The sequence below is a fragment of the Sparus aurata genome, chromosome 3 (genome assembly GCF_900880675.1).
Source record: "Sparus aurata chromosome 3, fSpaAur1.1, whole genome shotgun sequence".
In the NCBI taxonomy this organism is placed as follows: Eukaryota; Metazoa; Chordata; class Actinopteri; order Spariformes; family Sparidae; genus Sparus; species Sparus aurata.
Genome location: NC_044189.1, coordinates 13,990,891 through 14,005,017, shown reverse-complemented (window position 1 = coordinate 14,005,017; position 14,127 = coordinate 13,990,891). Strand labels below are relative to the sequence as shown.

General features: G+C 39.6%; 1 protein-coding gene across 1 annotated transcript; it reads left to right on the top strand.

Moving 5' to 3' along the window:
* The first annotated feature begins 198 nt into the window (after positions 1-198).
* On the top strand, positions 199-5,528 carry vps72a (vacuolar protein sorting 72 homolog a). The gene is made up of 6 exons (XM_030412382.1): positions 199-622; positions 2,375-2,527; positions 3,001-3,121; positions 3,301-3,477; positions 3,787-3,931; positions 4,562-5,528. Exons 1-6 carry the CDS (start codon positions 506-508, stop codon positions 4,950-4,952), a joined length of 1,104 nt encoding a protein of 367 aa, XP_030268242.1. The 5' UTR covers positions 199-505; the 3' UTR covers positions 4,953-5,528.
* Positions 5,529-14,127: the final 8,599 nt, after the last annotated feature.

Here is a 14,127-nt window from a genome sequence, read left to right as displayed (position 1 = left end):
CTGTCAACCACCACCACAAAGAGTGAAAAGCTTCATGATCATATATATATTCATATTTGTATCTTTCTGACGTTGAAACAAACGAATGAACAAGACTAAGACTATTAATTGTTCATCATAAGTGTCAATATTAATGTGAATAGACAAAAAGCCTAAATAAAGCTATGTCTAGAACAGTTTTATTTTGAAATAACTATTTGCCGTGGCCCGGAAGTACATCAACTGTCCCGGATGTGTTAGTTAGCAACAAGAAAACAGCGGCTTGAGTTAGCAGTTAGCTTGTGTTACTTTTAGGAATACTTTTATAGCATACTAACTTGAATATAAAGCGTTTTCATCACTTAAATAAATATGGGTAGGGACAGATAACTGCATACGCGCAGATAGTTACGGCGACGCAAAATAGGAACTGCGAAACAGACTATAACGAATAAGTCAGCCCCACATTAGGTATATATCGAAACGTTAACATTAGCTTGTATTGTCTAAGTTAGAAACCGCAGCCATGAATCTGGTAGGCGGCCGCGAACCCAGAAAGACTGCGGGCAATCGCATGTCAAAATTACTGGATGCTGAAGAAGAGGACGACTTTTACAAGACCACTTATGGAGGCTTCAACGAAGTGAGTGGGAAAGAGATGAGAGAGAGTGAGCTAATTAGCTAGCATTAGCTCCCAGCTAGCTTGAGCGGGTCTGTTGACTAGATGGTCGATAGCTCTGATTTGATTGAACGATTTATTTCCATTATTGCCCCAAATGGACACACTGTAAAATTGAATGATACTAGGTTTTAGCTTCAACTGACTGTCATTTTGTACTTAATTATAATAATACATTCGTGGAAATGACTGTCATAACGATAATCTCTAGCAAAAGTTAATCTTAAGCTACAAAAAAAGTCCCACAGGAGAAATATGCAGTATACAACCCGCATAATACATACAGGACTGTTTCAGAACTGGAATATAAGCCTGGGGTAATTTTCATGATCCAAGGGACCTTATTTGTTGGCTGCTTAATCAATAAGCATGATCAGCACGGGTCTGACAGGCAGCCAAAAAGCAGAACTATGTAGGGTTTATGTGACAAATAACATAATTTAACTTATTTAAACTGTATCACGATAGACATATAAAATAAACAACCAACTACCTACATGGTGTCAGTCAAAAGTACAAAACATATACTTAACTCATTAAGTACCATGATTTATTTTTATATGTTATTATTATATGTATATATATATAAAATGAGAAAATGAGGAGAGATAGAGATATATAGATGAAGTCATTTGTAAAAGATGTCTCTTTATAAAAGATATTAGTCACATCAATACAACAACCTTAAATCTGAATCAGTGCTTCTTCACAACAGTTTAAAGTGTTCTAAGAATATATCTTCGTCAAGGTAGTGTTCATTTCTGAGGTGTTTCATTATTTCTGGTAACTGAGTGCATGTTCGTGTTCATCTCAAAATCTCTGCAGAGTTGGAAGATATGCCAATTTGCCTGTGTTCATGCCATCAGTCCAGTAATTAAGGCATGCCAATGTGATTCATCCAAAACTGTGACCACGACTCTAAAATATCCTGGCCCAGTCCATCTTAACGGCGAACAAATTTGTGAGGGTCGGATTTGAGTGCCAGCCTTTCCTGTTTCACACTCAGACAGAGAAGAAAGGCTATGAGGGCTCCAAGCCTTATTGTGTGTCAGAACATTGTGTGCTGTTATTTGATATTGCAGTCACTTAAGGCTTGCATTTAAGATGCTGATTTGTATCCCCAGTTTGTAGTCTAGCTAATTTTCTTCAAACAGTTGCTGGGTTAAGGGTGTACTTGTGTGGGGGGGATTTGGCCGTGGTTGCTCAGGCAGATCTAATGTTAGTTTCAGCTGAGGTTCAGAAGAGATTTTAAAAAATCTCAATCAAATCTTGTGACGCCGCAGTTATCTCTGCTGGGACTTTGATAAAACAGTGTCACAATGCCTGTGCACATTCTTAAATTTGAGGGCTAATGTCTGTCAAATATTTTACCTTGTAACAGATGTTTGTATGTGTCACCACAATTTGTGTTTGGTTAAATTGTAATGGTATTTATAGCGTGAATAAAAATTATTTTTAGTCCCTAAAGCTTTGGCCATTGACACATGCAGCTTTGAAAACTCGTGCAAAAAATGCAGATTTCCAAAACTCTTTTAAAAACTACTGCTAATGAAGACCCTTCAGAGTGTATGTTCTTGTACTTAAAGTGTTATTATTTTGTCTACCAAATACACTCCTGATTGTGACTGATGCTCTGTAGTGAGCTTGAAATGTAACATAGCAATTGTTCATTATATTGCTGGCTAAATTATAACCTTTTTGTTTTTTTTCTTTCAGGAATCGGGGGATGACGAGTATCATGGAGAACATTCAGACACAGAGGATGAGGTGGACAGTGACTTTGACATTGATGAGGGCGACGAGCCTGACAGCGACCAGGAGGAGGATGCACCTAGGAGGAAAGGACGGGTTGTCACTAAAGCTTACAAGGTACTGACAATCAGGAGCTGACAGACGTTGAATCAATTTTCTGCATAAATTAGTTAATTTAATTAAGAGTGCTGCATAAAATGCATTCTTGTGATATATAAGGCATTTTGGCATTTGGAGGCCAGCTTGTGTTTATCACTACGTTAGCCTGTGAAGTATTTTCAAAAGCATTTTTGGAAAACACATCAGCCCTTATTGCTTTCATAGGAAAGCTGCTTTTTATTCTTACTGCTCTCCAGCTCCACTGGAGCCATTGGTTTCCAAATGCCAACCTCTCAACAGTTGCTAAGGGAGCAAAAAGCATAATTGATCACTTTTATCTCTGGCTGTGGAATAAGATTTTGTTACATTAATGTCACAAGCAGGCATTTCTAACTTTCAACAAGAAGAGTTTATAGATATGTTGCCGGTGCATCAAATATGTTGTTGAATATTTGCTGTTAACAGGCTTTTTGTCTTCGATTTAATCCAAGGAACCTATAAAGGTTCCAAAACCAAAACCCAAAAGACCATCTGAGGAGCAGAAGAAGATTGAGAAAACCAAAGTGGAGCTCAAAAGGAGGATTCCACAAGAATTCCAGGATTTTGGAGAGAGTAAGTTTTCTACAAACCCCCAGCAAATGCCGTCACACTGTTTTCAGATACCTCCCCATACATTATACAAAAACAGAAATTGTCAGAAATTGTTTAGCACACTTTACATATCATCAATTTTTGAATAGAATTCTTAATTTAAAGTTTTTTTTCTGCTGCATGCCTTTACCATTCTTCAGCACGGAAGTCTGTGAGGCAGTCCACCAGTGAACATACCAGAAAGACCAACTTGCGCTTGCAAGAGCGCCAGGATGCCCCTCGGAGACGGAGAGGTGCTCATCGTGACCGGCCCCTGACCCAGGAAGAGCTGCTGGCTGAGGCCAAAATAACAGCTGAGCTCAACATTCGATCTTTAGGTAAGAACATTTCAGTACATCAAAAGTTATAACTATAGACGAAACAAATCGTGTATTTATGATGGTAACAGTATAAGAAAGACATTTAATTGAGTACATTTTGGAGCAGATGTCTTCAACTTTATTTATAATATATGTCAGTCAGTGTAGCCCATCTGTTTGGTGAAGAGATGCAAATCAAAGTAAATATTGTATAGTGATTCATTTTACTTGTGATTGCTTTTACTATAGTTACTAATATGAATTCTCACTTAATCTCACTTTATAATTTGAATATGACTGGCTTTTAATTGTACTTTCTTTATGCAGAGAACTATGAACGTCTGGAGGCAGACAAGAAGAAACAGGTCCACAAGAAACGGCGTTTTGAAGGACCAACCATCCGTTACCATTCGGTCCTGATGCCACTCGTCTCTCACTCTGTCCTAAAAGAAGAAAACGTGGATGTTGAAGGGTATGTAATATCTACTGGCAGACTTGACTGACTTTCAAAGTAATTTGGTTAACTGTATTCTCCTTAAGTATTGATACTTTTTATAGCAAAACATTATGTTTTAATAAGTAGTGGTTATATATATATATATATATATATATATATATATATATATATATATATATATATATATATATATATATATATATATATATATATATATATATATATGTATATATATATATATGTGTATGTGTATGTGTATGTGTATGTGTATATATATATATATATATATATATATATATATATATATATATATATATATATATATATATATATATATATATATATATATATATATATATATATATATATATATATATATAGTGGTATATTTTGGCAAGGAATTGACCAAAACAAAGGACCAACAGCACATTGTCTGTTCAAGATTTCAGATTCAGGATTTTTATTTTCACTCTGGTTTTAGCAGTATACTCCTGTGAAGATCTTTGGCTGGCTCCATTAGAGAAAACGGTTTAAATATATATACAGTTTAAGGCATAAAAGGTATAAAAGCAGAGGGTGCACATGCAATCATTCATCAGTTGTGTGTTTGTGTAGTCATTTTTGTCATTTTCCCTTTCTCCAAAGGTTGGATCAGGACGTCCCTCAGACTGCGCCACAAAACCCCGCCACACCATCCCAGCAGCCCGCTGGAGGCCTGTGCTCCCGTACCTACATAACATTCAGTGACGATGAAGCTTTTGAGGCGTCCTTTCCACACATCGACCAGCCAAGTCCTCAGCTGCCCGTTCAGGAGGTTTGTCCCGTCACCCACAAAGCCGCGCTGTACAGAGACCCTGTCACAGACATACCTTATGCTAACACACGAGCTTTCCGCATAATCCGAGAAGCGTATCGTAAATATGTGGCTGCTCACGGATTTCCAAACACTTCAGGAGGGGTGACGGGACTCGACTCCTCAACAGGGAAGGGGGCCCGCCAGAAAATGGTCGTCAAGCAGAGTGCCGTGGGAACATAGCTTAGTTTTGAAATTTATTTGGGAAAAAGGTTTGTTTGAGTTCAGGTGGAAAATGTACAACCACTCGCTCATGACCATCTTTTCTTCAAACAAAAGTCAACATCTAGTTTCATCTCCATCCATACAAACTGTCCTTGGCACCAGAAATTATAATGTTTGTGGATTTAGCAGTCACTGTGATCAGTATGCTACAGTTGTTGAAGGAATTCAAGGACAATGAAAGTATTTTTCAGTTCTTCTGTTTACTGGAAATTACAAATGGTAAGAGAACCTGGTAAAAAACTAATATAAACTTCAACCATATCAGTTGATGCATTTCCTTGATCTGCAAAAAAAAAAGAGTCTTACTTATGATGTCTGTATGTGCAGAAAATTTAATTTGTAGCATATTACCATAACTAATCCAGGTTGAGTGGTTAAAAAAATACACATTGGTTTAAAAGAAAATTAAGTCTCCATCTCCACACAGGCAGCTTAAATGAAATGTTTTTTTTCTTTCACTGTCAAGATATTTTTGTTTTTACACATGTACATATTTTGCAACAAAAATAAATATTTCCGATGTGAAATAATTCATATTTACTGTTTCTATGAGCTCTTGTTTACAGCATTTTATACAATCACTGAAACAACAGCTACACTGAAAGTATTCCTGTGGAACAGCACCCTGAAAACATGGCCAGCAGTCTTTTGAGGTTTTTTTTTTATCAATTCAATCAAACAAATGTAATGTTTTTTTATTTGTATTCTTGATTTACAGCACGTATCACCCTGTCCTCATCATATTCACAAGAATTATCTGTAATGCCCTTGATGGCGTCAAATCCACCGTGAATCTACACATGCAGTACAGTGGGGTAATCAAAACTAGTTTAGCCTTTGGGTTAAAAATGCTGAATGTCTTGTTTTTGAGCAAAATATTTATTTACACTTATACCGATTTTAATTATACACAGCTGATCAACAAATGAATAAAAGGAAAATAACTACACAGCTTGGTAACAAAAAAAATATCAACAATCATGGCAGCATTTATTTTTTAATTTATTGAAATGGTCAGAAAACACAGCAAGGGAGGACACTCATTTACATTGGTGCTATGGTAGAGACATGCAATACATCAAAAACGGCTTCAATCAAAGGAAGTGATTTTATACGAAAGTATACGCATAAAATTAACAATGTTGAAGGGTACAGATGTGGATGTTAACAATGATCATACGTATCAACATAGAGAGGAGTCTCCAAATAGATAAGATACAAAGAAAACTGTTATTTTTAGCCAAATGTGTAACTAGTACAGCACTTACTCACATTGTTAGTCCAAAAATGAAAAAAATTACAGGATAAAAAAAACAACAAAAGACCAACAACAAACTTTGTATTTCTAAAAAAAAAAAACCCTTTCTCTCACATTTAGTCCAACCTCATTACTGAGAGCACGTTAGATGGTTTTGGGCCAGGAGTTAAATCTAAGTCTTTTATCTGGTTGTTGACGGTTTTAATTTATCAAAGCATTCATCGCTCTAATTCCTCCCCTATTGCTCAGTGCCAAATCTGAACGGAACAATAAGCATTTAAACTTGAAAGCTTTTCATATTGACCGCAAACCCTAGTTTATTTCATATTTAATTTGCAAATTCCTCCTGTCTTAATCTTAATATGATAAATCATATTTCCTCTATCTGCTCGCTGCCGGGTGAGACTAGACATCTGTCACATAAAGCACATTACATTATCTGAATAAGCCAGACAGCTGATTTTACAAGCACTTTGAATGTGTTCGGGCTGGTCATGAAGCTTTTTATAATGGATGATGTTTTCCGTTGGTGGTGAACAACAGAAAATGGTTTGGACTCTGGTCTCCAGTGTCACAGCAAACAATGCTGCTATGTTGATCCCTCCAGGACTGTAAATGAGGTTTTCTATATTTATTCTCTCAGGGCATGAAAACAGAACAACAGAGTCACCCTGAACGACACTGAGTGCTTGGCTAGCGTGGACACCTTTGACCCCTCACACATTGAACAAGAATCACTCTCAGCACAGCGTCCGGTAGCTTTAGGCCATCTCGACCAGCCTCTGTTACATAAAAGCCTACTGGGAAACAAAAATAATGCACATGTTATCTCACTGGGGTGTAATTGCCAAAAGGAGTCAAGGGTTAAAATCATACTTAGGAAGTACAACGAGTATCTTTCACATTATTTCTTTTGTTAGCAAAAATTAGATTTGCTGCTGAAAAGCAGTTTTGACTTTCACACTCAAGCCGGGAACATGATCGATGAGGACGTCATGGCTGACTGGACAGCAGAGCCGACCTTGAATTCCTTTGGAGTTTCTGGTGCAGATCCTGCTGCGAGTGCTGTCATGTCAGTTTTAGCCCTCAGCAGATGGTTCAGGGAGAAATTTTACCTTTTGCATGAAAGCTCCCGAATTTCTGTTTTGACGTGTCTGCCAAAAGGATCATGTTGCACTGAAGCGGATTTTCCCCTGCTGTTCCTGTAATGTCCGGATGATGTTGAGCAGAATATCTCCCTAAGCAGTCAGCCACGTCTTTGTCAGACTTGTTTCAGCGTCATGAGTGGCTAGTTTGCTACTTTTCTTTATAATTTTTCAGAAATTGAACGTTTTTGTCTTTTTGACAAGACAAACTGTTATTGTAAGGTTTCAGCATGTTTCCATTGGTTTCAATTGGTACAGTAGATCGCCAGAAAAGTTGTTTTCACGCAAAAACTTCGGATTTTACAAGGTTCCATCTTGGATTTGCTGCTTTTCTATAGTCTATGTCGCTGTAAACTGGATATTTTTAGGTTTTAGTCCAGAGGAATACTTGAGTTTGAACCAAATGTTGACATAGACAGCCGGCTGTGTCGTGAACGTAGCTTTTCACATATTTGCCTATGTACTACGCTTGTTACTGGAGGATACCACCAGATGGTGTAGGTTAGCTTGTTGTCCCTGCTGACACCTGACCTTGCCGCATACCGGCCCAATACTCCTTTTCATGAGCTTTTGCATCTTGAGGACGAGTAGTGTTCATTTCTGAGGATGTGCTCAAACGATGCTCCAAACACGGGATATGCGAGCCAGCCCTCATGTGTACCCAGATGCGTTGTTGAATGCAAGTATATCTGTGGCCCTGTAGGTCCACCAAAACAAGATATTTGAAAATGATAATAATAATAATAATCATTGAGTTGTAGCCCTAAACCTATGGATTAATCAATAAGGAAAGCTAGCCACTCAGTAGAGCAGTTACTTTCAATTCATCAAGCCTCATCGTATATTGTCAGTGATCCCTGTATCACTCTAAATTTTAAGCCACCCATAACTGCTTAACCATAGTTTAACATCACTAGATCTAAGATCCAGGTCAAATTGTACTTACTCATAGACACCAGCTGCCTAAATACACCTATATTTTCATCAAGATCAATTCATTGTTTACTCTGAAATCAATGACCAAGGTCAAAATATGCCCAATGATGCAATATTAAATACAGCGAGAAACAATTCCTTGATCTGCACCAAATGTAAATGGAATCTATTCTGGGCTGAGGCCCGTCCTCTATCCAAGTTTAGTGGAGATCTGTCCAGTAGTTTTTGTGCAGTCCTGCTGACGAACCAACCAGCGAACACACGGACAATGATGAAAGCTATAACCTTAATAATAAGGTAATAATTTGGCCCCTAGTCTTCAAAGACTCTGGTTTTGGGGAGTACTACTGCACATGTGGAAAATGTAGCATAAAGCCTTTTGTGGCTTAGAGGAAGCTGCATGTAATCTGATCAACTGCCTCCCTCAATGTCACTCATCGAGTAAGTTGCATTGTGGGGAATGTAGGCTCCAGCTATGTAAAGCAGTCGACTGATCTTGCATTGCGCTATGACATTGTTGGACTCATTAAAGACAGTTTAAAAACAAATGATCAAATGCAACTTAGCCTCTGAGTGACACATTTGGAGGTAATATATCAGATTACGTGCATCTTCCTCTGGGGACCCAAAAGGCTTTATACTCCTTTAAGCCAACATTATTATTTCAATGGGGACCTCATCAAATGCTGTCACCTGGTCACAGGTGTAGTATGTAAACAGTAACTGCTACTAACTGATGAACTGATCTCCTCAAAGTAACATGGTAGTCAGACGGGAATATTATAAAGACCAAAAGGTAACATTTAAATTGAGCACTGTTCCTTCTCTTGTGAGGCCAACGTTCCTGTAATTAGTCAGGTGTAAAGGTCAAATCTGCTTCCCTTCTCGGGCAGTCAAATGGTCTTTGTCATGACACAAGCTTTAAGCCGGTGAAGTGAGGCGCAGAGGCGGATCAACCAGCTGGAAGATTTCCTGGCGGGCTGTCCGACGACTGATCTTACTTGCTCTGTGTTTGTCATACGCCGAGGTGACAGTGACAGACCGATTGTTCTTCCTATTAATCATGACAGCCTTCTTATCAAATGAACAACTAACGGCAGAAGACCAGACAAAGAAAATCCCCTCAGACTGACATGAACAAACACACCAAATTGATTGATTTTTAAAAAATGTTTTATATTAGTTATGCCATCAGCAGCAAACTATGCTGCTTTGGCAGTTAAACAAGCATTCAGAATGAGATGAAAAGGCCCATGGAAGGATGGCTAAAAAAAGGAGAGGTGGGTGTAAGCAAAGACACATTGTCTCAAATAATCTCACTATGGTTAAGATATAATTTAGCACACACTGTACACAGTAACGCCCAGAGTCGAACTGCATTCAGCACACTGCTATCTTCAATCATTTGGAGGATACAGATAAAAAAAAAAAAAAACATGCTGCACAAAACCATGCATAAAGGTTTTGAGTTGTTATGGTGTCACTTTTCATTTACACCAGCAGCAGCAGCAGCATAAATTAGATTGAAAAAGAACATTTGATCATGCCTTTTCAATTCCATCAACCTCAATACTTGTTCTTTGAAAGCAACGGCTGCCCACACAGTGCGCCACTTGCTTTGGCGAAGAGAGAGGGGGGAAAAAAACAACAACAGCAACACATTAATTCACAAAAATAACAAGTTAGCCCTTAGAGCGATGGTGATGAATTCAGTGTCGGGAACCTCAGCCGACGTCTCTTGGGTTGGATGGACGGATGTAACGTATGCAGTCAAAAATGTTTAGCCTGTAGTGTTTCTTTTTTTTTTTTTGGAGCATTTCTCATATCATCTGCAACAAACAGGGAACACTGCAAGCTTTGTCTCCCACATGCTGCACAGTGCATATGGTACAAATTGAACAGTTTTCAGAATAGGAAGAGCAGGGGAACTGCATTATCACTCGTTCTAGTGTGGTAGTTGCCATGGAGACGAGTGTAGGTGGTGTACTGTGCTGTACTCTGTGCTGTACTCCTTCCCTTGTCCTCTTCCCCTCTTCTGTTGCCCACCCTCTCTGTTCTGCTTTCTGCAACGTAACTTTCATTCCTTCATATTCGCTCAGATCTTTCTGCTGGCTTTTCCTTTTTTTTTTTTTTGGATGTGTGTGTTTGTGTGTGTTTGTGTGTGTGTGTGTGTGTGTGTGTGTCCTGTTGGGTTTTGCACAGTGTGAGCCGCACATTGGCCCTGTAATCAAGCCCCCCGTCCCCCCAAAAAAAGCAACAAATGGACAGAAAGTAAAATCAGGTTGACGGCTCCTCTCTCCATGGAATCAAAAGGTTTGCGTTTGCGTTCAGTCTTGTCGTCACAGCGCAGACATTTCACCCCACTCGTCATATTCTGTGACTGACGTGCTCCGCTTAGATCCCTCAAATCCTCCTGGATTTTTCCTCTCTTCCACAAATTTGTTTTCCTGCTGACCATCCAATTTCTCGTACATGCTTTGTCAATCGTTTTCTTTTTACAGACCAGCTATTCTTTTATCAGTTTCCATGGAGATGTGTGTGTTTCTGCGTGTGCGAGTGTGCATGCGAGTGATCGAGGGGTTGAGAGTGAAAGAGTGCGGATGTGTCATTTCCAGTTTGTGTTTTCGTTTGTGTATTTTTGAGGGCTGCCTGTGTGCCGTCCAGTGTCCCAAGTTAGTTTTTCTGACCTTCGCTGACGTTTGCTTCCACCCCGTCCCCCCTTTCTCGTCGGCTGCGGCTGGATTACACTTTTAGCAAAACCTGAGCGAACCCTAATTACTATAAGGATGATAAATGAAGAAATAGTCCAGTGACTCTAGCGCGTGGTGCATCGAAACGTTAATCTGATTTCTGTTTTAATGCAGCTGGTTTGTCCGCAACACACCCAACCCTTTATGATTCAGAGGATTTTTTTTTACTAGTTTAAAAAGGTCATTGTCGTACCCACGTCTTGGTTTCTTAGCCACAGTTTCCCAACAATCTCATGTTATAGAGACAGAGGATATTCAAAAAAAAAAAAAAAAAGAAGGAAAAAAACGTAACCGGGTTAGACCTTCATTATACAGGATTTATGTAACGCCTTCTTGATATATGCCCACGAAATGATCTATGACACATTCAGGATTCAACAATTAGCAGCACACATTTATGTAACATGTTTACATTGCAGATATCAATATAAAAAAATTCTTTGAAGCAGAACAATAGCTGGTGCCTACACACGTCTGCACCTATGTGTTGGACTGGGATTTATTTTTTCAGTGACCAGAATAAAACTGATTACAGCCTATTAAAATACAAGTGAGTCATCCACAGACTCTGATTCCTCCTGTGTTTATGGGGCTATTTCGGTTTCTTTTAAACACAAATTAGAATTAGTTTGGGTTTGTGCCTCCACGCACCAGTCAAGTTGCTGTTCCTGAACTGTGGCGATGAATAATGCCCAGAACATGCTGTCATGATGTGAAGTTGACTTTTTGGATTCGAGATGGCATCGCTTCATCATTTATCCTATTAGAATTGGTGTAAATGTTGTTGTAATTGTTATATGAATAGTTGAGTTTGTGATGTCACAGTGAGCTTGGCCTTTTACATTTGGCCACTGAAATGTAATCGCTTCATCCTTGAGTCAAAGTGGACGTTTGTGCCGAATTCGAAGAACTTCCCTCGAGGCGATCTTGAGATATTGCATTGACAAGAATGGGATGGACGGATTGACAACCGCGACGAACAAACGTCACTGCAGTACTTTAAAGGATAAGTTCGCAATTTTTTTGTTGTTGTCTGTTTTTAAACAAGTCTCACATTTGTGCACTGAAAGAGTGACTGCTTTTGATTCTTCTTCTTCCTTCTTATATTACTGTTGGGTGATTCCTTCCTTCCTGTGACAACCGTGTAAGAAAATCCAGTCCTCATCCTGTGCAAAGATGTATTCTAGAATTCAGCCGAAGCTAATGAAGGTTCAGCAGACAGCGTTAGTCAAATTCAGCGTTCATTCTCTGAAGTTACGGTATATTAAGCACAAAATTGCCTTTTTGTGTTACTATTCCTCCAAAGATCAAAGAGGGAAAAAAGGAGGCTTCACGCTAAAGACTGCAACTTTGGAAATGACCGGCTTCATTTGGGTAACTCAGACAGCTGAACACTTGCATTAGCATCGGCTGAACTTTAAGGCACTTAAGACTCTCCGCGGCTTTTATATATGAGATCTGAAGCCCCACAGTTCCGTCATTTCTACTGTGGCTCAGCTTGAAGGAAGCAATGCGATACAGTTGCATTATGGGAAATGTAGGATCTTTAAACTGGCTGCCTTCTATGGACTACAGATGCAGCTTTAGCTCTTAATTGAAGTGCTGTATCGTAGGCAACTGGACTTTTTTCAGTGTCTCGAAGATGTTTCGCCCTCTCACCCAAGAGGCTTCTTCAGTTCTAACTAGCTGGAGGGGAGTTTGCGGGGAGTGCAAACTCCAGCTTCCTTCATTTATTTGCGATTGCAACGGTGCGGGCTAACGTCGACCCAATCTGCAGAATAAACGTTTGTTGGAACTTTACATTTCTTTACGTTCTAACTTTCGTTTCTTAAGGTTAAACTTTCTATTGTGTCTTCTGACAGCACTGCTTATAGTCTAGTTAGGTTTAGACCCAAAAAAAACAACATGGTTAGAGTACGGAAAAAGATCACGATTTGACTTAGGGTTAGGACTTCATGTTAAAAATATCCATCTTATGTCGCCACAAACCCGGCCGGAAAATGTCCCGAGGTCTTCTTGAACATATCAAGTGTTCGAGACTTACAAATGTTGAAGCCGTGTAGCAGCCCACACAGTCCCCTCCACCTCCCCCAGCAGCCGGGCAATGCCTTGTGGTAGCGTTGCGTTCCAAGGGACGAGGCGTTGTGTCGCCCGCTCTTCACTTGCATAACGTTGAGGTCTGTGCTACTTAATGCAAATCAGGGGCCGCCTCTGGAAAACACTCTTTCAATGCATGTTTAGACCTTTTTAAAAAATCTGAACCCGTCCATTAATATGTTTCTGTGGCAGGATGAGCCTTCTAGGGGAATAATTCCGATGATATATGACACAGTAATCTAGGAGTATGCATCACGTATAAGCACAGCATCCTCTGACATGTATGCACCCATATCCCAATAGCCCCAAGCAATTTTGAGTAGTGTACACTTCTGACACCCTGGTGACAAGACTGGGTCCCTCATTGTGTCAGCTGTCCTTTAATAGTGTATATTATGTTCCGCAACAAAGTTAGAATTATGTAACCGCCAACCAATTTCCTCCGCAGCGGATCTGGGTCTTTTTTTGGTGGGGGGCCCTGGGGACCTTGTTACCAGAAAATGTGTGGAGCCAGTGACCAGCTGACACAGACTAAGCTGTTGTCGTGCTTCCTTCCCCCCCCCCTCCATAAGTTCCCTGTCCACCTTGCAGCTGCTTATTAAGACACCGTCTACCTGAGGTATTGCGCGGTGCATGTTCCAGCCTATGAATAGCTTCGCATCCCCGCTATAAATAAGTTTTATGGAAAACGCTGTCAGGTGTGCACACTTGAGCCTCATTAAAAGTGTGTGTGTGTGTGTGTGTGTGTGTGTGTGTGTGTGAGAGAGAGAGAGAGAGAGACATTGATCCTCTGACTCTGCATCCTGAGTCAAGTAACTTAAATGAACTTTGTTATCCTCTCCACCCTCGTCCGCCCGATCCTAAATATTCGGCGCAGTGGGCGGCCGGCCGTCATCGTGTCGTTTTTTTTTTTATTAAATTTTTTATTTTACAAACTCCAGAGATGG

Coding starts and splice junctions, on each gene's coding strand:
- vps72a (XM_030412382.1), top strand. CDS start 506: ATGAATCTGGTAGGCGGCCGCGAACCCAGAAAGACTGCGGGCAATCGC. Junction 3,478..3,786: donor GCTCAACATTCGATCTTTAG/GTAAGAACATTT, acceptor TTCTTTATGCAG/AGAACTATGAACGTCTGGAG. Junction 3,932..4,561: donor GAAAACGTGGATGTTGAAGG/GTATGTAATATC, acceptor CTTTCTCCAAAG/GTTGGATCAGGACGTCCCTC.